The sequence below is a fragment of the Phaenicophaeus curvirostris genome, chromosome 3, assembly GCF_032191515.1.
Source record: "Phaenicophaeus curvirostris isolate KB17595 chromosome 3, BPBGC_Pcur_1.0, whole genome shotgun sequence".
NCBI classification, from domain to species: domain Eukaryota; kingdom Metazoa; phylum Chordata; class Aves; order Cuculiformes; family Cuculidae; genus Phaenicophaeus; species Phaenicophaeus curvirostris.
In genome coordinates, this window is record NC_091394.1 from 28,624,188 (window position 1) to 28,651,676 (window position 27,489).

The 27,489-nt window shown below is 37.4% G+C and overlaps 1 protein-coding gene across 1 annotated transcript in view; it reads left to right on the forward strand.

Moving 5' to 3' along the window:
* Positions 1 to 27,489, forward strand: part of LOC138718856 (cadherin-6) — an 89,703-nt gene that overhangs the window by 59,735 nt on the left and 2,479 nt on the right. The window contains exons 3-11 of the mRNA XM_069853522.1: positions 6,081 to 6,375; positions 7,892 to 8,011; positions 10,023 to 10,190; positions 11,711 to 11,898; positions 13,282 to 13,535; positions 19,333 to 19,469; positions 23,102 to 23,223; positions 24,013 to 24,130; positions 24,218 to 24,469. Of these exons, the coding sequence (XP_069709623.1) occupies positions 6,081 to 6,375; positions 7,892 to 8,011; positions 10,023 to 10,190; positions 11,711 to 11,898; positions 13,282 to 13,535; positions 19,333 to 19,469; positions 23,102 to 23,223; positions 24,013 to 24,130; positions 24,218 to 24,469 (1,654 nt within the window). The remainder of the gene's footprint in view (positions 1 to 6,080; positions 6,376 to 7,891; positions 8,012 to 10,022; positions 10,191 to 11,710; positions 11,899 to 13,281; positions 13,536 to 19,332; positions 19,470 to 23,101; positions 23,224 to 24,012; positions 24,131 to 24,217; positions 24,470 to 27,489) is intronic.

Sequence of the window (27,489 nt, forward strand, 5' to 3'; positions counted from 1 at the left end):
GTTTTCTTTGTTAGCTACCCACAAACTGCCTGCTTACTATTTTAATAATTGTTCTTTATTTCATTATTGTGTTAGATGAAAAATGGGACTACAGCAATCACAGAATAGCAAACTCTTCTTATAAAACCAAACAAATAATAAGGCAAAATAGACAGCTTATTTCTGGAAAATCGTAGGTTGGTGGTTCAGTGTGCACATTCCAAGGTCAATTGATCTTGATCTTTGCAGAGGTTCAGTAACCGCTCTGAAAGACAGCTAGGGTGTTATATGCATAACAGGAAACAGAACTTGGTCTGCAGGGTGGATGGAAAACCTTCTTACCCACCAAATTGTCAGGTATCATAACCAGCAATATGACATTACTGGGAGCTAAACTGCAATTTACAGCTGTCTTGCATAACCTAAAGCCACTTCATAAATGAGATTAACTATGCTGTTTAAATCAGTGTTATAGACTCAGGCAGAGGAGGGATGTTATTTCATTCTGGAGAATATCTACAGCCTGCAATTTCAATTTTTTGGAATTTAATTACCACAGCTATAAAAGTACATTTTCAGTACAACCTTTTTACAAATAAGCATGCTAGAAAGCCACTTCTCTTTCATGTATTCCATTTAAACATACAAAAAATTTATCACTTAGCCTTAACCTATTAAAATATGATATCTCACTTCCATTCTACAGTTTTGGTGCTGCTGTTTCATACAGTTTCATGACAAGGTGAATTTAATATGGTTAGAAAAGAGCTCTGAGACACTGCCAGCCCTCATTGTCCCTGCTCAGTGCCTGCAGCTCTCCCCACCTGCCTAAGCCCAGGATCCCATATCAAGCCCTTGGGCTTTCTCCAGGTGGCCCACCATGCTAGGATACCATGACATCCCCAGGGCCATCAGCCCCTGCTCGAGTGACAGAATAGCGTTGCTCTTCTCCAGCTTCCCACATCCCTATCTTACCAGGCCATGGTTCCTGTCAAGCCGGGCTGACCTGTGGACCTTTCTCCTGGCCCATCCTCACCTGTCTCCCTCCATCCCCCAGGAGGTACCCGATGCCCATAGCTGGGGGTGTCCTGGTGCCCCCAGCTTTCCCTGCTTCTGGCTGGGGTGGTGGAACAAGCCCTGGCTGTTGGGCCCTGACATCACCCACGTGAGGAGCCACCATCCCTCACCTCTGTTGAAACACATAACCGCTTCTCTTTTTGTAAGTGCTGCTGAAGTTCTGGCGTGTAGCTCATGACTTTACAATATCAGAGACAGGCAATAAGGAATTGTACAGTTTAATGCCAATTGGATCTGCTGTTTCCATGCTGTAGCTGTTTATAGTCTTATTGTAAAAGCACATGAAAGACGCCCTTAAATTCTTCCTGCATGCACTCTTTGCCCAAGTAATTTGTGTGTGTAGCATGGGTCCAAGTCAATTTTTAGAATCATGGCAAAATTTTCCTGGAGTGTTGTGTTAAAGTGAAGCAATGCTTTCTATTGGAGACCAGCGCAAGTGCTGTAAGTATATTCACTTTGAAAATAATAATTTTAAAAGTGCTCACTGTACAAATACTTTGAGCACAGCTTTCACTTGCCTTTTGCTTTTTGTTGTGCTGAAGATGCTCCATTGCCACCTCCCTTAGTGCTTTCTGAGGGCGCTGCCAGAGCACTGCGGAGAATGAGGCTACCCCAGATTATGACCAATTTGTGAAAAAAAACAACTCTCCTTTTAAAGTAATTATGTGTGTGACAGCCAGCAGAATGTCAAACTGCAGTCCAGCATGCACTTTATATGTTTCTTCCTGGAGGCATTCCCTCTTTTCAGGCAGCTGTATTTGAATGTTTTAAGCCAGGACAGAAGAAAGATAGAGCCTGGACAGTTTTTATCTTGACTGTAAGTTATTAAAAGCAAACCAGATGGTTCAGTTAATAGTGATATTAAAGTAAAATGAGTAAAAGTATGCCTAGAGCATAGTGAAGTCTTTAATATGTCAGTCAGCCTCAACCTTAGCCAGTGATTGATGGATGATTGCACAAAAATGTCCCGATTAGATTCTGAATGAATCAATTTAGTATAATATTAATACAGTGCAATTGCTGATGCAGTTACTTTTTATTGCATAGACTTACTTCTTCACAATTTTGCTTACCTTTGGGGTATTGCTCAGTTCAGTCACTAGTTGAATGAATGCCATTAAGTAACACTGAGTTCCTATGGAAATAAAAAATCTGCCTTTACGTGGAGTCCTAAAAAGCTTTGTCTGAAGTAATTTTGTCTTGAAGAATGGTAATACAATACAGCCCAGATGACATGAGCCCTCATCTCAAGGCATTTTATTCTGTCCCATGGCTCTCTGCCGTGGTCCATTTATTTGCCCAACTTTGTGCAGAGGATAATGGACACTCTTTTGCAACGTGGGTCAGCAAACAAAGTGAAGTTGTAATATCTTGCATTGGCTAGGATCAGTCCTGCTAGAAGCATCTGCAGTATAATTTATACACATATGTCATGACAGCATGGGTAATGAAAAATAACTTCAACTTAAAAGGAAAGAGGGGGGAGTTTATTAGCATTTTGTTCGTCCTTGTAAGGTAACAATGGTATTAAGTTTTATATACAAAGCCATCAACTGTATTTTTTAAGTGCATCTTACCTCCAAGTCCTTCTTTTGGCCTCAACTTGTACCGTTTGTTTCTCCTTTAATTTTGTTCCAATTTTTTTTTTAACCTGGTTACAGTAGCAATTTCCCGATTTACATAGGTCATGCAGACAAAATATTGCTTCCAAGATAAGCTGACACTTAAGTAAAAGTAAAAGAGATTATTGTCTCTGCCTGGATAAAACTTTACCAAGCGAACAGTCAAGGAGAGATAACATAATCTAAAATAATAAATTGTTTTTCCAAGTATTTTCCTCACAAGTGAATGGTACAAATTCATCATCTATGAGAAATTTTTCAAGAGATCTGCTTGGTTTTTCTAATATTTTTTCTTTTTCTTTCTTTTTTTTTTTTTTTTTTTGGAAAGCAGGAAACAAAATCCAAACTATTTTGGCCTGGCTATTAAGCAGTTGATGCTCATGTTTTGATATAGGCCTGTCCCACCAAAACCCTGCTGACAAATAGTTAGACCTTACTTTACTGAAATCAAGCAGATTGTAATCACATTTTTTGCACCAGGTTCTTGAGGCCACACATGGTGACACACCGTAAATTTGCTGTTGCTTTGAAAAGCACACACTCAGACAGCCTTAGCCCTACGTAACATACATTCATACATAGGACATGACCTCCCCCAGGTCTCACTTTCACAGTAAATAATCCACACACAACTTGCCAATTGAGCACTTAGTTTGTTCTGTCATGTCTCAGGAAAGTTGTAAAGCTAAAGTATTGAAGTTGGAAAGGTTCTTGTCAGAGGGTATGTTTATTTTCAAAAGTTAGTGCTTTTGCTGAAGAGCTAGAGATTGAACCTTTGATGAAGATAATTCTCAATATTGATGACTCGTTACACTGAGATATACTTTGTCTTGATGTCCAAAGTCACAATTGATATTACACAGGTGGATTAATTGTGTAGAAGTGGAAATTTCTTAAGTTATGGACTTGAAAAAAATCACACAAGCTTACCTTCTTAGCTCTTTAGGTGGTTTGGCTAGGTAAAGAATATTATGAAAGACAATTCCCAGTGGTTCCAACACCTTTTCTAGCTTGACCTTCTTTCCTACCTTGTTCATTAAAACCAGGTTGAATTAAAAAGATGATAAAAATTAGTCTGAGAGTTCAGCTTGTAACAAGTCTCACAACAGCACTGTTCCATGATTCATTTGAATTAATGATCATTTGTTACTGTGCGCTGTTTTAGTCCCAATATAATACAGACAAAATAGAGATGCTTTCGAGGCAAACAAAAGTTCAATTTCTGATGTAAAACAATCTTTAAAAAATACACAGTTTTAAAGACAAAATTATTTTCATGCCTTTTCTGTTGTAAGTGGCTTTTGAGGAAAATTATACTGAAGAAGCTATTGAAATTCCTTCCCACAGTAGACGTCTAGTCTGACTTCTTAACAAGCGGGTCTAGCAGATACTCGTCAGAGGCTGAGGTGTGTGTAGCAAAACATATAATTCCTCTAGGCTCTATGGCCAGGTGTATTGGCCGTCTGAATGGGGGCTCAGGAGACCTGAACTCTATTCCAGGTTCAAGACAAGCCATCTGGGAAACTTCTCATTTCTCTGTTATCCCAGAAAACAGAGCAAACAGAATTGACTGCTTTTGTGAAGGATTTTGAAATCTGCTTACAAACTGCTTATTGGTATTGTTATTATCAAGAGAAAGGGCTTTGTGCAAAAATAAATGGAATGCCCATTTTCTTCCTGAAGGAGAAAATTAGGAAGAGGTACTCAATACCTGCTCATAATTAACCATGTTACAGTTCTGATGTTTTGTATTATTGGACACTTATAGTATCTGTGGTGACACAAAGTTTTGTCCTTAAAGGCAGAGTTGTTGCATGGAACACGGGACTGTAGGAATAAGCGCATGGGTCTGGGACAACTCTGCAGCCAGCTCTCCACAGAGACAACTCTCCATGGGGACAACTCTAACCCTAAGCCCAAACCTAACCCTAACTCTAATCCCTAACCCTAAACTTAACCCTAAGCTTAACCTTAATCCCTAACTCTAATTGTTCCCCATGGAGACTTGCCCCCCTCCCCTCCGAGTTTTCCATGGAGAGTTGTCTCTTTGCATGAGCATACATGCTGGACCACTGTGCCATGAAGTGGGGTGTCAGAAGGCTGCCAGCATAACACTGACCTGGGCAGGAAGCTGGAGGAAGCCCAAAACATTGACCATATGCTGGGGGTGTAGCCAGGCATTGGCAAAGTCTATGCAAAGATTTTCTATAGTCTTTCTACCTACTAATTATTCTCTTCCACCAAGTGTGCCATCCAGAAATGCTAAGTACTCTGTCACACAGTCAGCTAGCTGTTGGTTTGAGTATTTTTTCTAATTTATGTGCAAGAAAAGAGAAGAAAAGAGCTGGTTGAGAAAGTCCAGCTCTCCTGGCTCATAAAAATCTATTTTCTGTGAAATTTCCAGCAATCTGCTATGTAATAGATTCATCTTTTGCCCGTGATTTTCATCACCTATGCCCTGACATTGAAAGCCATTTTAATGTTTCATTTTAAAAATTTTTATTTTCTCTATTGTAACAACAAAATAAGTTGTAGTTGATAAGCCTTGATTTTTAAAAGTAGAGGAATAAATAAGCCTTTATCAAAGGAACAGCCATGATTTAAGTGGTTATGCCCCGCATGTGTGCTAAGCAGCATTCCAAGAGATGTGGAAATCTCTTGGGGAAAAAAAGAAAAAAAGATGATGATTTGAGCAGCTCATGCTTTGTATGCTAATTACCATCATTGTCTTCTTTCCTCTGCCCCCACTATTTTTCACCTTGGTCCATGATCCTTTGGATAAGGCAACTGATCTCTTCACTTCCAGTACTGTAATGGTCTAGTATGCTTACCTGCCTCTGCTCTTAGTTTGCAATACCTGTGAATGCAGGTATTTATCTGCTATTCATGTGTGTATTTAGTATGTTATTATGTTGTGTACTGTGTGGTATATTACATGAAATCCATGGGGTGTAAGAGCCAAACACCCAGAATTTAAACTCAAGAAGTAGGGGGCCTGGCCGCATTTCAGTTCTTTGCTTACTGCAATTCCTGAATCCACTGTTTTTCCACTGTAGGATCTGTCTGTCCCACATATTCCTAGGATTCCACTTAAGCCACTAGCATTTAGATCTGATTTATGTACACTTAGCTTAGGAAAGTTACCTGCAGCTTCAGTTCATCATTTTCCTCAGACAATTTCTTACAATATTGCAGACCATTTCAGTTCTGACATCACAACACAATTCTTATCAATTCACTGCTTCTACTGTGGTATCATCTCATTTCCCAAAAGAAGCGTACAGCCTTTTGGCTGAGTATTTATGATAGTAAAGAATGTATCATGGTATCAGTAAACGTATCTAGAATTGTGTCCCAATTATTTATTTTCCTTTCTTTTTTTTATTCCCATTTCACCACCAGCTGCATTCAGACCAGGATAAAGGAGATGGATCACTTAAGTACATCCTTTCTGGAGATGGAGCAGGAGATCTCTTCATTATCAATGAAAATACTGGTGACATCCAGGCCACAAAGAGACTAGACAGGGAAGAAAAGCCTGTGTACATACTCCGTGCCCAGGCTATAAACAGAAGGACTGGAAGACCAGTGGAACCAGAATCTGAGTTCATCATTAAGATCCATGATATCAATGACAATGAGCCAATGTTTACAAAGGATGTTTACAATGCCAGCATTCCCGAAATGTCCGATGTTGGTAGGTGCTAACCAATAATTGATTTCAGTGTCTGGTCTGGGTTCTTTCAGTGGAGCTAATGAAGGGCCTGAAGTTTACAGGCACTGAATACAGGCATATGCTTTTGAGTCTGGAGTAAAAGCATCTCAGCCATTTAAAAAAAAAAAACCTAACTCCAGGAAAATAGTGAAAGCAGTTTGCTAGAATCAGAGGTGTCAGATGAGTGAACCCCCCTCCTTCTGTCCTACAACAAACAATGCAAGTTAATACAATCTACTTTAGCTACAGTGAAAGTGATCTGAGCTAAACTGTTACGTGACACTTATAAACAGTTTAATATGCTTTGTTTACATGATTTAGTAGCAGCGTAATGGTATGGTAATCCTTGGTCACCTAAGTGTGTCCACAAGACTCCTCGATCTGTTCAGCAACCTTTCTTTAATTCAGGAAGAAAAAAACCCAAAACAAAACAAAAAAAAAATCAAACCTGCAAAGGGTGGGTGCAGAAGTGTTTGTACACACTTCAGGAGCAAAAACTGTCACCCGAGTCAACTCATCACTTATTCTGAGACATGCCATTAACTTCCTATGACCTTTGTTGCTCTTTTCATCTGAAAGAAGAGCTTCAAAGTCCAATGAAGTCCCTTGAAATCTGTGTATTGATTTTAAATGTATCAAGCTGTAAGAATGAATCAATAAAAGGAAAGAAAATACCTTGAAATATTATTTTAATATTGGGTCTTTTCCAGAGAAATTAACAGACTGATTCTTTGTCTCTAATTATTTGGGCGGTCTTTCTGGTTTCTTTGTCAGAGAGTAGTGGATGATTGAACTGCAAGAAGCACATTTCTAATCCAAAGTGAGGAAGAGAAGTATTAATGAATCATGATTGAGAATGAGATTAAAATAAACCTCAAGCAATGTGAAAATAAAGACTTTGGGGTATACTCTCTTCTCTCATTCATGGGACTTGTCACATGCATGAAATCTCATCTGGTGAAGAGAGAACCTAATATTCACATTTTAGTATGTGAAGTGAATATTTTATTCACAAATCTGTTTTAAATGTGAAAACCTTAGCTTGTTTTTTTTATGTTTGTTATCACTTTGCCTAGGATTCAACACCATTTCTTTCTCTAGAAGATGCATGGGAAAACAGATTTATATTCACATGTCAAATACTGTACAAAGTAAATTAGTAGAAGTGTATTCTTGACCTAGATTCAAATTCTGATTCCCTTCAGTATCTGGAGAAAGGTGTGTTTCTGGTTTCTTCATAAGAAATATGAGGAAGGACCTACATATCAGTCAATAACAGTGTATTTTAATGAACTGAGAATAAGCTAAATACAATTTTGGTTTTGTATCAATGCCCTTTATGAACAGAGAGACTTCTACAAAACAAAAATATCTCTAAGTTTTTGCCACAAGTTTGACATGAACCTGAACCCTAACTATGTTTATTCTATGTCATAAGCTGTCTTGGCTGTGAAAAAAAGAAATATGGATTTATATTTTCTTTAATTTATCATTACAGGTACCTTTGTTGTGCAAGTCACTGCAACTGATGCTGATGATCCTACATATGGGAACAGTGCTAAAGTTGTCTACAGCATTCTCCAGGGACAACCATATTTTTCTGTCGAATCTGAGACAGGTCAGAGGACCTTATCTGTCAGTCTGTGGCAATGTCTGTAATTCAAAATGACATGCAAAGCTGAGTTAGGACATGGTAGACAAAAATTTCAAAGAGATTACGTCTTACTCATAGAAAAATCTGACAAAATTAATAAAGCAATACATCTGTAAACATAAGACCTACATGATTTTAATCTTACCAGTAGAGTCTAATAAATACAATTAGTACTGCACGTGAACCAGTTTTCAATCATTTTTAACAAGCAGTAGGTACAGAGACTGCTGTGGATGCTTAAATTAAACCAAATAGGTTGGCTTTTAGATAAAAATGAGAAACAGGTGGGAGTGGAACAAAGTGCTTAATCCTCATGGATCTTCATAATGGCTAAATTAGGACTGAGGGTTTGCTCAGGTGGGTTTTTTTTCTCCTGCTTTTTAAAAACTTGTTTAAAGTAATTATAATTTCTGCACATCTGCAACATATCACTTTAATGCTAATTTTATGGAAGAAATCTTAATTAAGAATAATGATAGAAGAGGTAAAATTGGCTGTTGTGCTACACTAGAAGATCATAAATAGAATCCCAACGTTCTGAGTTCTGGTTTTGGAAGATATTTAAATGACACACAGTGACTTGAATTTTTTATGGGCTGAGTAGCAGACAGCTTTGGAACTTCTGCATGTAAAACACAAATTCTGGCTGACTGAATGTGCTGTACCATTGACTATCTGACTACATAGATAGTCTCTTACCAAGATTTATAACAAAATCTCAAAAAAAGAAACAAAGGATCTCAAGAAACTCCTTAAGTGGGGACATCCACTCTGATAGGTTGCTGGAAGCTAGAGAAATTGGTTCTCCTCAGTATACTTACAGGAAAGGAATGGATTATCCCAGGCAATTAATCAGGTTTTAGCATTGTTTCTTAGATAAATCTTAGACGTAGGCAGGGAAAAGGAGGGAGAGATTAGATGTCTCAAAGAAAAACCCAAGATGAAATTACGTACATAATTCTCAGAAGAGGGAGAGCCAAGATCAAAAGGAGCTTCCCTTCAAGCATGAGGTATTAGATAATGCAAGAAAGGATTTTTGCACTGATGTACTCATTCTGACTTGGATGGTACATCAGTGCTCTTCTATTTAGGTTTATAATGAGGATAATGTAGCTGGAAGTTTACCACTAATAATCTTTTAGCAAGAGGGTTGTATGGGTCACAGAGGGGAAGCAATATGAGCCACAGGCTTGATCTTCCTGCCATGGAAATCAATTGCAAAACTCCTAGAGTGAAATAAGTCTCTGTTTAAGTTGCTGTGACTTTTGCAATGGATTTCAGTACTTGAATTTCACCTCTTTTGCCTATAAAGGAGTAAGTTCTTAGCCTTGAGAGACCTTGTGAGAATACACACATTTTGCTTCATGGTGTATCTGAATCATTGATTTTCAATCCCTGATATTTTTTTCTTTGAAGAAGGAACTGACTGGCAAAATCATTTCAATCAATGTATAAGTAGAAATATCTATACTTACGCATGCTTGAATGCTCATCTTTTTAATTAATTATTCTTCTCCCATTTAATTTTGTTGTACTGCCTGATGTCTTGCTGAAGTTAGCTTTTTTTTTTTACCATGTCTGTCAAAATAAAAATATTGGCAGAACAGGAGAGAAAAGATGGAACACATTATAAAGAACAAAGAGCCCTTTTCCAGTTCAATGAGAAAATTTATCATGGAACTGAAAGGGGATGAATAGTTATGTAAAACAACACCGCTCACAAATAAGTAGAACACCTTTCTGGAGATACCACTAATATTGTGTCTGCCACATAGGCAGCAGTCTGAGATGTGATATGACACATCTGTAATTTAATGACCCATCTCATAGCAATAAATATTTATGCTGGGCAAAGTTTACTTGCTACACAGAGGTTTGCTTGCTCTTTAGGCTGTGCGGGTTTTTTTAAATAAGAATTTCCATCAAAGTCAGTACTTTACTTGTTAACAACTGTCTTTAATTTTTGTGATTTCAGGCATTATTAAAACTGCTTTGCTAAACATGGACCGTGAAAACAGGGAGCAATACCAAGTGGTCATCCAGGCTAAAGACATGGGAGGGCAGATGGGTGGATTATCAGGAACCACCACTGTGAACATCACACTAACTGATGTAAATGACAATCCGCCTCGCTTCCCCCAGAGTATGGAACATTTATTTTCTGTTTTTACATTAAAATGGAAAAAAATTATTTTTGTTTCACCTCAGATATAGTTTCTGCTGTTGTGACCATACTGAGTATCAGATTTTCTTTAAGAAAGAAAAAGAGAACACACAAGCAAACAATATTGTCATGCTAAGGTTAATTGCAATAACTGAGAAACTAATATTTTTACTACATTTTCAGTAGACAGCCTGAGACGTGAATTAACGTACAACAACTTCTCTTTTTCCTATCTACTAAATAGCTTTGACCAATATAACCTATATTCTTGTTCAGTATTATTCCTATTACACCTCATGATTGTCTTCATTTTAAGGTATCTGTTCTAATCTAACATATTCAGGTTTTGAAACATATATATAAAAGTTCATAAAATGATCTCAAGAGCAGTTGTGTTAAAATGAGTATTTACACCCAGGAAGCATTTGCCTCAATGGATTTCCCTATATTCTTTGCATACAGAAACAAATGCATATACATAAATATACCAGGTATTTCTGACTATTTTCTTTTCCTTGTCTCAGATAATTTGGTAGATATCTGTGTGCTATTTAAGGGAATCAGCTGAGCAAGACCTCTTGGAAAGTTATTTCTATTAATGACCATTCATGGCCATAAGTGGCTGAAAGTAATACAGCTTTCATCCACTACTCTTTCCCTCTCCTTCCTTCCTTCTCTCCTTCCTTCCTTCTCCCTTTCCTTCCTAGTTTTCCTGTCTCTTTTTCTTCTTTTATGCTTTGTCTAACCACTGCTGTGTGTGATGTGTGTGTATCACAGTGTCATTGTGTGTCAAAGTCAAAAGCAGCTGTTAGAGAAAATAATTGCAGATACTATCAGACAAATAAGCAAGCTTTGGCGGTTAAGTCATTGGGAAAGTTATTGGAAGCAACTTGTCATTTAAGTTCAAAGTCTGTTCTTAGCTGTGGGCAAAGCGTTTCCATTTAAATTAGAGCAACTTTAGAGAAAATATAGCACTCTGCCCCCAACAAGTTAATTATACATCTCTGGACATAAGTGTCTTCAATATAGAAGGCAAAGATACAGCTTCATAATGCCAATGTTGCCCAAGTAGAGTTTATTCAGAGGAGAACTTAATGTAGCACATTATTAATAGGCACTTGGGCTGGATTTAGTTTTAATGTTACTAGGCTGCGTTGGCCTCTGGCAGTTCTTAATATTTCTCCTTTGGTCTCAACACATTTTTCGTACACAATTTTGATATGGCCAACAGAGACCCAAAGCTTCGTATGTTGCTAAGGATGCATGTTTGTAGAAAAATTAAATGCCCATCCTTCATACTAGAAAATAGATAGCAAAATAATTTACTTCTATCCGCATAAACGTAAGGCAGAAGCTGAAGGCTATTGCCACAGGAAGGCCTAAAGATGCAGTGACTTGCTAACTCATCTGTGCATGCCCAGCATGGACAGTGGGCTGAGAGATGGTGTACAAAGTACCATGAGACTGACCGACAAAATTTCTTTCTCTGTCTGCTGTAGGCACATACCAATTCAGAGCTCCTGAGTCTATGCCACCTGACTCACCAGTTGGCAGGATAAAAGCTGATGATGCTGATGTGGATGAAAATGCAGAGATCGAGTACAGCATCACTGAGGGGGATGGATATGATATGTTTGGAATTACTACAGACAGGAAAACACAGGAAGGAATTATAACTGTGAAAAAGGTACACATCTTAACACACTTAATCTCAACCTCTGAAATACCACTTGCACGTATTTGTAGTCCATTTTTATGCAACATGTGTTGTTTATTAATTTTAATGCTATCTATAAGGAATCTCTATGTTACCTACTAAAGTTTATTTCCTATATGCAGTTGAGTTCTTTCCTCTTATAACCTCCTTTACCAAACTGATGCATATACTTTGAATGACCTGAGATACTAAGTAGCATAGGGTGTGGGATAGGACTGAGACAAAATTCTGTAGTCTGAACATATCCACAGAATAACTGAAGGAGGCACCACTATCCAAGTTTGATTTTCTTCCTATGATGCTTACAAGATTTGCACACCTAATAGAAGGTGCTGTGTAAAGACCACAGAAATAATTTGTATCACATTGCCTGTTCTGTACTATCTGTGCCTTAAGGTACATAGAGAAATTTCTTTTGACTTGCATTTTGTAAAAATGTAATTAATAAATTCATCAGCATGCTTTTGCTTTGGAAAAAAAAAATCACTTTGCCTGGCCAGATCACAGTGGACGTCTTCTACTAGGTTGCACATTGGCTGTCAGAAAAGCTTGATAAGGTTATAGATATCATCTTCCATCAGTTCAAGTTCAATCATCACTAGATAGACATTGCGTAGATTTTCTGAACATGCACTTGCATGTTGATATCAGTACGACACCTGTCATTATTTGTTTTTGAGGAGATGCCTTCCAGGCGCTGATTATGATATCAGTCTAAGTTTGTTTGCATTTCTGTCTATTGCTGACAGAATCTGTGAATGTTCTACAGCATAATTGAAAAATGGGGTGACTACTCTCTCCTCATATTTCTCTAAGTACTGTAGCAAAGACTCGTTAAGTGCTGCTTCTTCATATTTTTAACAATGTGCAATATAGTCATAACCTATCATAAAATCGTGTTTTCCTTGATGGGTTGTCCTGATTGTCCAGGCACTAGATGTCACAATGCTTTGTCTCAGTAAGTGAATGCCAATATTTAAACAAGCAGCTCCCATAAAATCTTCCCCCCTATAGTGTGTGGTGCTTAGGGGTAAGGAATAGACAAGAAAACATCCAAACACAAAAAATGACAGAATAAAAGGCATGAAGAGTTAAAGCTATGTGAGAAGGAAAGATTAATCGGTATTTAGGAGTTCAAGGCATAGAATTCCCTGAAAAAGTGTTTTTTTCTAAACATATCATCAGCAACGTAGAGCCCTGTATTTCTTCTTTCTGCTGTCATTTTAATTTCAGTTCAGGCTCCTGTTATCTAGCACAGGCCTCTCTGTAGCATCCCTCCATTCATGTGGCTCATCTGGCTGCAAGATACAACAATCCTCACAGACTTCATAAGCTTTTTTTTTTTTTTCCCAGGCATTGGATTTTGAAAATAAAAACCTGTATATTCTGAAAGTGGAAGCTACCAATACTCATGTGGACCCTCGATTCCTCTACCTGGGTCCATTCAAGGACTCTGCTACAGTAAGAATTCAAGTGGAGGATGTAGATGAACCCCCCGTGTTCAGCAGACCAGCATACATAATGGAAGTCAAAGAAGATGTTCCAATAAACAGTATAATAGGAACAGTAACTGCTCAGGATCCAGATGCTGCAAAGAACCCTGTCAAGTAAGCATGAACCATTTCAGCCCGTGCATAATTTTTTTACAGCTTTAATATGTCTTTTTTCATGTCAGCACACAAAAAAATCACTTGTAACAATGGAATTGTTCAGGTGTGCTTAAATGTTGAGTATTGTAGAGGGCAAATGATCCCTTACACTTGAGCATATCTATGAATGTGTGATTGTGTTTGCATGGCGCTTGCATCTTGAACTATATCCTATCCTCTTCAGTAAATAATGCTTGTGGTTATTTCTACCATGGAAGAATTTTCTGCAAAAAGCACTAATAAGGTGTCAATGTTCTCCTTCCACATTTAACATTTTCCAATGCAGTACAGTGCCTCCTCTTAACTGTATGATAGGGGGATGACTCAGTAGCCCTTTCTTTTCCCATCCATCCAGACCTGCTTAACAGAGGTCACATCTACCTTTTCTAAACTGCAAGTAAAAATGTCTTAAAAGCAGCTCATGTGCACACAGAGATTTTGATCTTACTTGCATCAGTGTAAGGTTAGTAAGATAAGAATCAGTCTCATGGACTTCATAAATTATACTTGCCATGAATCAATAAACTGGTCATAGAGGAAGTGGAGGAAATGTTAAGGTTAGAGTGTCTAAAACTAAGCCTTCTCTTTTTGTAAATTAACAAGTGCATTGTTTCAGTACATTTGAAAACATACTGGAACACTGAAGTGGTATTGGGTAGAATATAAAAAATTAAATAGTTGTGTGCTTTGATTAAAATTCATTGTTATTGACAAGGCAGTAAGAGGAGGAAATTAAAAATACAGCAATATTAAATCCAGCTCAATTTTCAGCATGTCTCTGTGTTTGACGCCTTGGAAATGCAATAGTAGTCTTAAGATCAAAATAGAACAATGCAATTTTAATAGAAGTCCAATCCATCAATACTTAGCACTTCTGCAAACAACTATCTTTCATCAAGATATCTTAGAATGTTTATGAGGAACGAGTTAAGTGTTAAGTTCTCAGCTCGCCTTGTGAGAGGGGTATATATTATCTTCTTAACTTTCTAGATAAAGAAACTAAACCTAAATCATTTCTGGCAGAATCCTTCTCTGTCTTCAGTTTACATGCAAAGCTCTGCACATGAATTTTTATTCAAGACTAAGCCTCCTAATTTTAATTAAGGTTTGCTTTCATTTACATCATGACATGTAACAAGAATACAGAGTTCTGGACTAGCAGAGCATAGGAACTTAAAGAGCAACAGAATGTTTTGGTGACTTTGCTGAAGCCCAGGGACAGAATGATTACCTTCTACAGCATGTCTTTACGGGTATGCTTGCATGAAGATGAAAAACTGGTTGGATTGCCACCCCAGCCCCTGGTAGTCTTCATATAAACCCGCTTTTTTATATCCAATGGCACTGGAGAGTGAGGGGAGTGCTTTCCTGCTTCCCTGTGGTGATAACTACAGCCATTTGCATTTTGCACCAACAACAGCTCCTAATTATAAGTGATTTACAGTGGATAGGGATTATGCTGTTCATTGTTGAGTACTGCCTACTGGCTCTTTTCTGTTAATTGAATGTGTGTGCTAAAATTTACCTATATTCAAAGGACAGTTCTTTAATGCAGTATAGGCACTTCGCATATTAAAGTATCAGATAATTATTGAGCAGAATTTAGCAGAGGTGTCAAAACTGATGCAGTGCAGTAGAAAATGTCTCCCCTTTATACTCTAAAGCATGCAACAATCAAGGTGAAAAAAGAAGAAAAAGAAAAATGAGAAAGAGGTTAGAGTAACAGAAATAAACACAGCAAGAAAAACCATGAAAATCACTGGCGGGGGGTGGGGGGGGAAGGAATCAGCAAAGAGCAGTAGCCTGAGAAATGTGAGCAGGCAATAAATTTGATTTTATGGTGCTAATATGTTGAGTATGTCCTAGAATTTAGGTACACAGGTTGAGTCTGCATCTTTATGACAGGGTGATTTATTTTTTTTTTCCATCATGCAACAGAGATACTAAATCCGATTTTCACTCTGAGCTTCAGGGAAGATGCAATTAGACTGTATGTGTATGGCTTGTCACTTGCTTGTCAATTTTTCTTGATGGATAAAAATAAAATCTTTAGACACTTGATATTACAATGAAAACCTTCCATTTTCTCCTCTACTCAAGTGAAGATTTCTTTTTTTAAACAAACGGAGACCTGACTGTTAGATGAAAGCCCCTTTGATCTTCCATTAAAGGAAACCTTCCTAATATCATTATGAAAATGCATTATGAAAAATCCACACACACATATCCCTTCCTGACCCACAAATCTTCCTGACTTGTGGTTACATTAGACAGCAAACTGCTGAACGTCAGGAGACAATGAAGTAATAGCAAAATATGAAGCAGATAAGACTGCGTAATCGTTCACAACCTGTGTATCAGTAGAGCTACATTTCATCAGTCCAGCGCTTACAGACATGACATTAAGAAAATACAAAAATACATCAATTGATGTTTGACTATATTTGAATACGCATTCCTGTGTAGTGGCATTAATACACTCCTGAGTAACACTCCACTGTCCAGCTATGTTATAAAAAAAAAGTTCTGCTTTCTGCTTTTGTTTGATCTAAAGAGATATATTATGAACCCCTGCATACTAAAAAACTAAAATAATGCTACAGCTGGCACTGCTGTATTTTACATCAGATCTTTTTAAATTGCTAGTTGATTTTTTTTTGCTATGGTAACTCCTCAGAGGCATAATGAAGTTCATCAGTCACTGGAACTGTCTCCCTGCTGTGATTTGATTTACTAAAGTATCCCCGATGAGAATGATCTGCAAACAAATATAAGGCTTAATTTTGTTTGTGTATTTTACTGACAACATATTTGCATGTGTTAAATTCTCGCTTTCACCCTCTTTTTCTTCCTGTATGTACAAGGAAAGACTGGAATCTACATAGATACCTTTGAAGTTCCTAGATTGTCAATTCCTCAAGGTTTGAAAATGATGAAGTCCTGAAATCTGACATATACACACCAGTAATTTCATTAAATAAATGTAAAAATGAGTTTGATGTTGTCTGCTTAATTCTTACAAGATTATGATCCATAAGCCAGAATAACCATCAGTTCAACATAATTAACAGTTCTTGATCAAAAGAGACTGGATTATGCAAACTGATAAACAGAAGTGACAGTCTAGCTTATTACAATCATCCTTCTAGACCAGGGTTAGTGGTATAATTAGAATATACTTTAACTGCATTGACCTTGTATGTAATTTCTTTTGGATATGAAGAAATAAATTAACATTTCATTAAAAAACTGTTCTTTGGTCGGTTTTCTTGGGGGGATATTTTTTTTTTGTGAGTTTAAATTTTCACTGTACAAATGACTGAATACACATATGATTTTACAAGGACCTATATTTTTAAATTGTTAATATCCTGAAGAAGTCTTCAATGTTACAGCTCTGGTAAGCTTAGAAAAAGTCCAGGACATTTTTTAATTTTTTTGTTTTCATTCCTTCCAGATACTGTACTACGGATTTAATTTGGGAAATCTCACAAAATAAAAATAGTGATTACAATATGTCAAGGCAGTAAAATGTGATAAGGCAGTAAGATATTTTAAGTTCATTCATAATATGAAGCATGAGGGAAAGTATAATTGAAGAAAAAAAAAAAAACAATGAACGGGCAACTCATGCCTAAAGCTAGTTGCTTACTTAATTATCTTGTTGAATGAGTCTGAAACATACTCTTACAGTTGGTTGGAACAACTAAACTATGGAAAACCCTGATATTTCATTTCAAATAGGAGTGCAAAATCTAGATTTACTGCAAAATAGAAATACCAATGTATTTCATCTGAAATATATGGAAATGAGATACAGAATATCTGAAAAATAAACGAAGTCACAAAATTCCAGCATAATATCATATAAAATCCTGAATGAATAAAAGTTAAAATGAAATGTTTACCATATCAAATACTTACTTTGTCAAAATATAAGAGTCAGACTGGTTTGTATAGCCATCAAACATTTTAGCTAAGTTAACAAATTCACAGGTACTAACAAATCTAAATATAGATTTGGACAAACACAGCTTGCTGGAGCTGTCCAGCAGTCAGTGCTGCTTTTTACATAGATTCTCACATACTCTTTTCAAGCTGATGGTAACGTTACGACGCTGCATAAGTGGTTAGTGGCACCACAGCTGACTTCACAATGCTGAAATTGCAGTAGTGGTGCGACAGCAACAATTAAAAACTAAATCAAATCCTGAAAAATTAGCAAGGTGTGCCTATGCAAGTTCCACTGAAAAAAGTTGGCTTTTTGTCTTAAGTGCCTTTGAATCTCATTTTGTTGTCTCCATAGGAATTTAATGTGGAAAAAGAAAAACAATTTAATGCAAGTAATTAATACTTGCTATAGTTTTATATAGGAAGGTAGACCACACTAAAATTCTTATTTTAGAATAAGATCTGCCTAATTTGCTGTGAATATTATATCCTTTTTTTTTCTTACAAAGAAGAAAAGAAATAGACTTACAAGATAATTATCAAGTTAGTTCATTTTAAAACTTGTCAGAATTGCATGTGTCAGCTGGACTCTTCTGTTCCCTCCTTCTTCCATGTAAGATCTTAGAAGTTAAAGGAAACTGCCCAGGCACTGAGAAATCTGTACAGCATAAGGGACATGTCACACAGCTGCTCCTAGGGCACAGCCGGGATCAGAAATTTTTCTTCAACCTCTCCATTCCCCTCAGTTCCGTAGTGGCAGTAAACTTTTCCTCTCATTCTCCTGGCCCAGTTTTCACCTGTCTATATACCAGCTCAGCCATGCCTTTATCCTTGACTGGACACAATGGGCATCTGTGTGGCCTGCAAGGAGGTCAAAGGAGCACAGTGGGCTTCCTAAGGCTCTGTCCTGGACTGTACCTCAGCACACATTTGGGTGTGAAACAAGAGCAAAGTAATGGAATTTTGTTCTTGCTTTAACAACGTCAGAGACATATTTCTATCAAAACCTCTGTAATTTATGCAAGAAGTTTCTCTTCATGAGAGATGTATCTACGTGACAGCATTTGGATCAGGGTGGTGGCACCCTCTCCTCTAAACTGAAGAGTTCTGCTTTTTAAAGTTGGATTCAGTTCAGCAAAAAAGAGCAAGATCAGACTGAAAATTTGATCCTATGTTTAGAGTCTGAGCTCTCCAGAGCTTGCTAGCATTCATTTTCACATCTAGATATCATCAAGCAGGGCCAAGCATGTTAGTTTCACTGAATTACAGCAAACCTTTATGTGATATTTACCATGGCATAATGAATCTCTGCTCCATGCCAGCTTGGTTTTGGGGGGCAGTCTTTTTGAATGCTGGTAGGTAAAAGGCAGAAATATAGCGCAGATTTTAAGATTTTATATAAAAAATGTTTTGGGACAGTTGAGATATCAAACCATGAAAAAGAAGTTTATAACAGCTGAGCCGACTCAAATAAACTTAAAATAAACTTCATATCTTTCAGGACACAGACTTCACATTTCTTACTAAAAACAAAGCTTTGATGATTCTCAGAGGTATGTAAATTCTGCAGGAATTCATTTATTCAGTGACAATGCTCCACCTGCTAAATCAAACCTCCAATGTGTCATTATCCAGTAGCTCAGAACTAGCTCTTTGTTTGAATATATAAAGACGCTGAAGCCTGCACTGAAAACAAAAGACAAGCTCATTTACTAGCTGTTTGATGTCTAGTCTTAGAGAATGGCTTAAGAACACAGAAATTAAAAGGAAAGCAATCTCCTAACCTCTGTCTCTGTGTTTGCAGGTATTCTGTAGATCGACACACTGATATGGACAGAGTGTTCAACATCAATTCAGGAAACGGTTCGATATTTACTTCAAAACCCCTTGACCGGGAAACACTGCTGTGGCACAACATTACAGTAATAGCAGCAGAGATCAGTAAGTCAAACCAAAATACCACTGCTGTCCCTGATGTAATGAATTTACCCTTCTAGCTGAGTGTGTGGAAAGCGCAGCTGGACAGATGTCAGGTTATATGGATAGTTCACTCGATACTAATGAAGAAGTGGAAACACTGCAAGAGATGGTCTGCAGTTTTGTGCTTACTAGGGACACAGTTCATGAAGAGGTAACTAGGCTGAGCAAGGAGTAAAGGTAATTCTATGTTTTCTAATCAGTAATAGCCATTTTTGGTTCTGAACATCATTATTCAATTCTGCAAATGGCATGTGGCAAGCAAGATGATTTAAAGCCAAACTGCATTCTGGTGCTGAGTTCCATCTGATCCAGAGTGAATATGGTGCAAGGTGGACATTTTCAAATAAGACTAAGATGACTCACCTGAGCTAGGTGCCTAGATCTTAATCGGTTTTAAGGATTTCCATTCTTAACTTATTTTGTGTCCTACAAAATTATGATTGCAATCTTGTGATAATAGCAATCATGTGATAATAGCAGTCATGTTGTTTTAGGCGTGGAAATGTCAGGAATCTAGATAGGGATGTGTATGCTAAGTGGCCTTAAAAACAATGCTCTTTATTTTAATACATTAACTATCAGCATGTGACATGCCTAAATATTAGGGAATGAATTCTGTTCAGTTTTACAGAGTCACGGTGCCTATGATCGTGAAGCAGGGTGGAAAGGTAGATAGATCTATCAAGCGCACTGGTTCTATGACTATCACAAAAATTTTGTGGAACTCGCAGGCTATTTTTATATATATATAAATATATATATAATCTGAGACAATATAAGTTCCACTATCTTATGCTGTGTGTATGTGTATATGGTTCAGCCAGCTGCTGAATAGTGAGAAGAGTGTAAGTAAGGATTACTTGACTCCAGCTTTCATTATTCTTTAGGTCTTTTTAAAACAATACTTTTGAGGCAAGCAGATTGGGAAGGGTAAAAGAGTAGCAGGGTAGAGCCTACAGGAATCATTGTTCTTAATAGTTTTCTCCCTTTCTTGAATATTTGCACATTTAAGTGCTAGGTATGTGGTTTCAGCGTACAATACACTGACTTCTGGCTGACTTAGTGAGGTGTTTGTCAGGTGTTTATGTTTTTATTAAGTCTTTGAAGGAATGATCTAGGGTCAAGGTTTGTGTGCTTCATATTGAGTTCCTGGGTAGTGGAAGAGGGGAAAAATAAACACCTAAAAAGGAAAGAACAGCAAGAATGTTTAGGAAGCACACTTGCATTGATCTCAGCAGAGCTGAAATAATATACAATATAGAAAAACGCATGCTGTCTGAAAATCAACTTAACATCTGTATGAAATACTTATTTAGTTCCTTGCATCCTCCTCTAATGACAGACCTTCTACTGGGCGAAACCCTGTCAACTAAATATTTTGTGTATGGCATAGACTTTGGCCTTAATTACCATTTCTCTTCAGTCTGAACCCTGGGCTGGAGCAAGCTACTTCCCAGGCTGTGCTTCACTGAGCCTAGACCAAATTTGGCATAACTGGGATAGATACCTTCCAAAGCCAATTTTCTTGATTGAAGTACACCTACTATTTAAACAAGCCTTGGTCTGATTCAGGCTATCTCACCAATTTTAGTCTCAAAAGACTAGACTGGAGAGCACCACTGCTTAATGCTCCTAGCTAAACCCAGTAATTTCTAGCTAGGATAGCTAAAGTCTCTTTCCTCTGAATTCCAGCTAACCACTGATTGCTTTCAGTGACATACCATCACCTCAAACTCCAGATATATTTCACTGAAGTAATCTAAAAGAAATATCCAATAAAGTTACAGGCAGGATGAACATACAGATAGATGGGTGCTCCCTTTGGTATAAAAAAAGTAAAAAAACCCAAAGTGATAAGGTCATAAAGTAGAGGGTAAAAAAAAGAAAATATGGAAGCTGATTTGCCTTTAATTGTCTAGAATTGTCAGTAAGTGTTGCTGGCTCCATTTTTTAATGTTGTTCTTTTTTTCACAAGTATGAGCTGCAATTGCTCAGCCACCCAGAGAATTGTGCTTTGAATGCTGCAAAACAAGTAGTTGCTGAAACACTTGATCAGTACATCTGCCACAGTCAGAAGGCAAACTGGCGATAAAACTCAGTACTCTGGACTACTGGCTCACAGCTGCAGAATTACAGCTGATTTGCTGGAGAGAATTCTCAAAGTATTTTTTAAATATTTTTTACTTAACTCTTAAGGATAAATCAAACATTGACAGGACTTTGAGGCTGTATTCAGAAAAAAAAATATCTAAAAATCTTTAACAGTTTTGTTGCTGGTTCAACAGAAAACATACCACTATGGGGATTAATAGACTTAAGTAGTTCATCGAGTCTGTGAAGCTTTTTTTTGTTGGAGATGGAGCCTAGCACCAATTAAATGGGATAACAAACATATTAATCTACATAAATTAATTTGCAAAAATAATTTGAAAGGTGACCAAAAAAAAAGACTTGAATTTGCATCCATATATTTCAACTTACACTTCCAGTAAGTCAGAAAAAAGGCCCATGTCCATAGAGCACAGAGTTTTTATGAAATGTCTATTTGTTAAAGTATCATTTGAAATTGAGAATCTTAAGTACCTAGAAATAAAATGAAAACATGTAGTTCATGGCTAAAAAGCAGGAAAGAAAACAATTGTAATTCTTGAGAGGAGAAGAAACACATTTGCTGATATATTTCAATGTATTTATTAGAAAGGCATGCCCTTATAAAGTAGTCTTGCCAACAGTTCTGTGACTTCAAATGAATGCCTTTGATTTCTGCCTATTATAAAAATTCAACACAGCTATGGACGTACTTCAGCAAAGCCTAGTCTATATTATACATAAACTGTTATTTTATACATTGAATGAATTTAGCCCAGTGGTTCATATTAGAAAGTGGTTTATGCCTAATGGAATCATATTAACTTCAATGGGACCGTGGAGCTTTAAAGCACAATATTTTGTCTAAATGACTAAGCTCTGTAATAAAAATATACAGTGCGAATTTTGGAGAAGGCATTTTCAAATTTATAAAAATATGATAAACACAGCAATAGGTCTTCTATTAAAGCCCAACTCAATGAGCTACTATAACGAATGCTTGTAAAAGCATACAGAGACTTAGAGCTGCTGTATTTTATTGCACTATTTTTTTCACTTGAATCATAGGTTTATGCATTGGTAAACTATATTAACATCAGTAGAAAACTAACATAGCAAAATTAAGTGTGAGCCCTCATGGAAGGAATGGGGAAAGTATTTATTTTAAATGAAACAAATTTCAAGAACACTCATTCCTTCATAGATTCCACTCTCTCCAATTCCCACACCCACATACTCCCACACTAAGAGAGGTATTCATAGGAATTCATAAACCCTGGACTCCTATACAATGTTAATTTAGCTTACATAGAATCAGGATGATAACACAGCATGATTTTGTGGAATTCATCCCATAATGCATTCCCCAGAAATCAGCAGAATATAATCAGAGTGTTGTGAGAGAACTAAGACAATGAGAGCCTAAGTCTGTCCTTTTCTTCTCCTGCACTAAGTTAGTAGCTGGGCTAAATAAATCTCTATTCTTTCTGGTTTTATCATTTCAGACAACCCAAAACAAAGCAGTCGTGTCCCAGTATATATAAAGGTTTTGGATGTAAATGACAATGCTCCAGAGTTTGCCATGTTCTATGAGACCTTCGTCTGTGAAAATGCAAAGGCAGAACAGGTGTGTTCTCTGCTTGTACAAAGAAAATATTCCAAAATAATTGAGTTTTGCTGCTACTCTTGCATCACCTCAAGAGGTATACTTTGCATTGTATCAGACTGTTGGGTTTGCAAAATCAAGCTAAGCAGTGGCTGCACAGTATCTTAGTATTCTTGCAGCTAATGTAACAGTATGTTTTAGACTGTTGTTTTCTGTACTGCACCTTGTTATCCCTGATTCATTTCATCCTATGATCCTTTGCTTTATTCAAGCACGTCTACTGTTTCTTTCAAAAACAGTTTTTGGTTCGTAACTGTTACAAGTCCTGTCTGTGATATAGATATTTCCTGCCAGATAACTCTCACTCTACCAATCCTATAACTAAATGGTTCAAAGGAGCAGATAATTTGGAAGATTCAGCCAAACAATTCCTGTGACATGAGATTTGGGTAGATAAATACACAATCAGCTTGGACTGTCTCACCTTTCATCTCTGTTGCTTGTCACATGCAGAGTTCTTGCCCATCTGGAGTGGCATCAACCCAAGCCTGCTTTGGAATTCAGCATGATTTTTCTGCCAGCTCTCAAGCTTATTATCTTACTGGCTGATGGGTGGGATATGATAGCGTGGTGATCCTAAACAACATCAGCAGCACATGGATCACTTTTCTTAAGCTCACCATAGCAGCATCAGCTGCCTTAAAGGAAAAGAAAAAAATTAATACATTGAGATTGCTTTACGATCCTAAGGTACATAAATAAGCACAAGGTCTACTGACTTTGAAGATAATTTTCTTCTTATTGTTTCAGCTGATACAAACATTAAGTGCTGTTGATAAAGATGACTCTTACAGTGGACATCAGTTTTCATTCTCCTTAGCTCCTGAAGCAGCCAGCAGCTCAAACTTTACACTACAGGACAACAGAGGTGAATTTCTAGGAAGACTTTTCATTATTATCTCATCCTTGCTTTCAGTCTTCAGATGAAAATTTAATGCATGCTTTCTGTTTCCAGACAACACAGCAGGGATTTTCACCCGAAAAACCAGATATAACCGGCATGAAATGAGTACCTACTTCTTGCCAGTGGTAATATCAGACAATGACTACCCTATCCAGAGCAGCACTGAAACAGTGACAATTCGAGTATGTGCTTGTGACCACCGAGGAAAGATGCTGTCCTGTAATGCCGAAGCCTTGATTCATCCTACTGGTCTTAGCACTGGGGCTCTTATTGCCATTCTTCTCTGTATCATTATATTACTCGGTAAGTAGTTCAGAGGCATTTTGTTCCGTTCATGGTTATTTTGTTTTGCTACAAGTGAATATATCAAGGCCAGGACAAGGGCAAAGCAAAGACAACCTTGTCTCATCTTGCACTTCTGTTATTGTATTTCCTCCTCTGAGGACTGCTACAGATATGGTGTATAGAGCACAACCTATCTACTCTTAGTTATCTAAGAGTTCAAGCAAGAGGAGATGGCTGGGCTCCACCCTCTGGTCAACAGAAAGAGACATTGTGATATTCATTGTGATATTCATCCAATCCCCTTATTGCTATCTGAGGTAGACCAGACTAATCACCTTCTACAGGTGCCCCATCTCTTTCTGTTGAACATAGAAGGAGGCCAGATAACTTAGTTTTAAACAGTTAACTTCCCTTGTCTAGACCGAGGAGAAACAAGTCTCAGTGCTTCTGTTCTGCTAGAAAATGATGTTGAAATGGTGTGGCTACTAAAGCACTCTCTCAAAAGCTGCATGGTCCTCCCTTTCAGGCACCTGTGAGTACAAAGAGGCTGGATCCTGAGTGTGGAGTATGTACAGACTTCTGTCTACAGCACTTACAGGCAGTCAGCATTTTCTTTTTTTATATCCACAAGGACAGTTTTCAACACCTCTCGCTTCCCTGTCACTGAGGTTCCACCCATCTTGTACAACAGGCAAACAGAAATGATTGGTCCCTTGACCATTAGCTATAGTCTGTTCATCTGGGGAGAACTGCACATTACAACACAGGCAATTCTCAGGGAGACTTAATTAGTCACCTGTAGTATCTGGCCAGGAAAGAAGGAAGCCAGACCAATTTTATAGCAAAAAGGTCAAGCAGGAGAGAATATGTTTCCTCAGGGATTCCACTTCTCTCTACCATACTCGTATCTTCCTTGGACATGCTCATCATCACTGCAGAATAATTCTGATCTTTACTGTTAACAAAATCTCAAAATTCCCCTCTCCAGTGACAAATAAAATACCATGTTGTGATTCTCAGACTTAAGAATATAGTCATGGCTTGCCCACATAAGCACTAGCTCATTTTCAGAAAAGATTCCCACAATAACACTGTTACCCTTAACTCACCATTAAATTAATTTTTCAAAACATGGTATTGTTGCCTCTAAGGGCTGAGCTCCCTTTGTATCAAATTCCTTTCCAGAAAAAGGAATCTAAAGCTGCAGATAGTCTTGCACTCGTTAGTACAACTGTGCTCATTAATATCAATCTGACATTAAACGATTTCCTGTTTTATGTCAATCGAAAATAATTGATTCTGTGTGCTAAGCAGCACTTTATGTCAATTACTGCTCATGCCACCATGCACCATAAGCAGATTTTCAATTAACTCAGCTATATAATTTTCTATTTTCAGGCCGGTTGCAGTGTTTGCATGTGCAGCCACTACTGAGTGAAAAACAATGCACTGGGCAGACCTGAAACACAACTTAAAGTTTAGCTGCAACAAAAAGTACCTGTAAACTGCTAGTTTGAATAAGTCTAGTGGGTTATGAGGAGGCCTCAGATACTGCTAAACACTGACATGCAAATGAAGGTGATGTGCTTTACCATATAACTTCTAATGGGGGTTTTTGCCTGCAAGTTCAGCACAAAATAAGAAAGCCCAAATATCAGATATGTGACATAATTATCATAGTCTCATCTTTGCATATTCTGTGAAACACCTTTTTTGTTAATGAGATACTTCAGCAACCCTTCCATGTGAAAACTATCTTTCCTACACTTTCTCAGATTGTTCCACCAGTCACGATTCCGGAAGCCCATTCAAAACCAGTGCTGTGTTTTTCAAGTTCTCCAGAATTTTCTCCGGCTGTCTCTGTTTCTCTCACGCTGACCTTTCCTCAATCCTGCCATGTAGAGTCAGAACTCTTAAGGAAGAGAATATCCTTCTCTTAAGAAAGAGAATTCTCTCATACTGTATCATTGCACAGCAGAAGAAAGAAGCATCTCTCAGTTTAGAACACTTCTTGCATGACACCATGAGTAAATCCTCATCATTAGGGTGACAGCCTGTAGCTTTCACCATCTGAACCAAACTTCCTCATTCCTCCAGTTTCACCACTTCATTTAATTCCTTTCAATCCATATTAACAAGATTTTCTCCCTTATTCACACTATTCCTATAGTAAAGACACAGCAGAAAAGAGCATTTTCCTGCTTTGTCTTGTCTCGTTGGAATTCTTCTATCACCAATGGAGAGAAGGAGTATGAGACTATCCACTACATGCTTGAGCACACCTACTGATAGCATCTTGCTCTAAGCAATCCTGCAGAGGACCCCATCATTTAAAAAAAAATAGAAAAAAATCACCTTTTGGTCTGTCGAAGTAAGCTAGGAAAAACAAGTTTCTATGCACTAAAAATTTGTTGTAGGGATGTCCTGAATCCTTGGCATTGCCCTTAACAGGGTTACCAATGAGAAAAGAACTGTAAAAAAAGAATGTCTTTAACAGATACTGTGTTTTGTCTCACACATCATTTTAGAAACACAGCTAATGAGAGATAATTTTTAACCACCTTATCATCTCATATTAATGACTTCAGGCATTTTTGTATTTGCTTTGTTTTGTTATTAAAGAGCTGCGAAGACAACAGGATGTGTCGTTTCTCAGAGTTCTCACAGCCAAGCTCCAATACTGAGCACTGTGGACCTCAGACTAGAGAAGCAACAGTGATAGTAGCAATACATCCTGGCTCCTTGTTGCTGCTCATTTGTAAATACTTAGTCACTTATCATCTTAAGGCAGACTCCACCTAAGAAATCTGAAATTAGTTTCTAAAGGAAATAATGTGCTGAACATATCCCCTCGCACCCTCTGCACCCACTTTTTTAGCAGTAGCGAGGATCATTATTGAGTAAAAATATTTAAAGTTGGATCAGGGCATGAAAAGCATAAAAACAGCTGCTTGAGAAATCTTGTGCCATTGGCAGATTAAATAATATCATTACCATATCTCATCAGTCTAAGATTTAAGCCATGTACTTTTTATAAA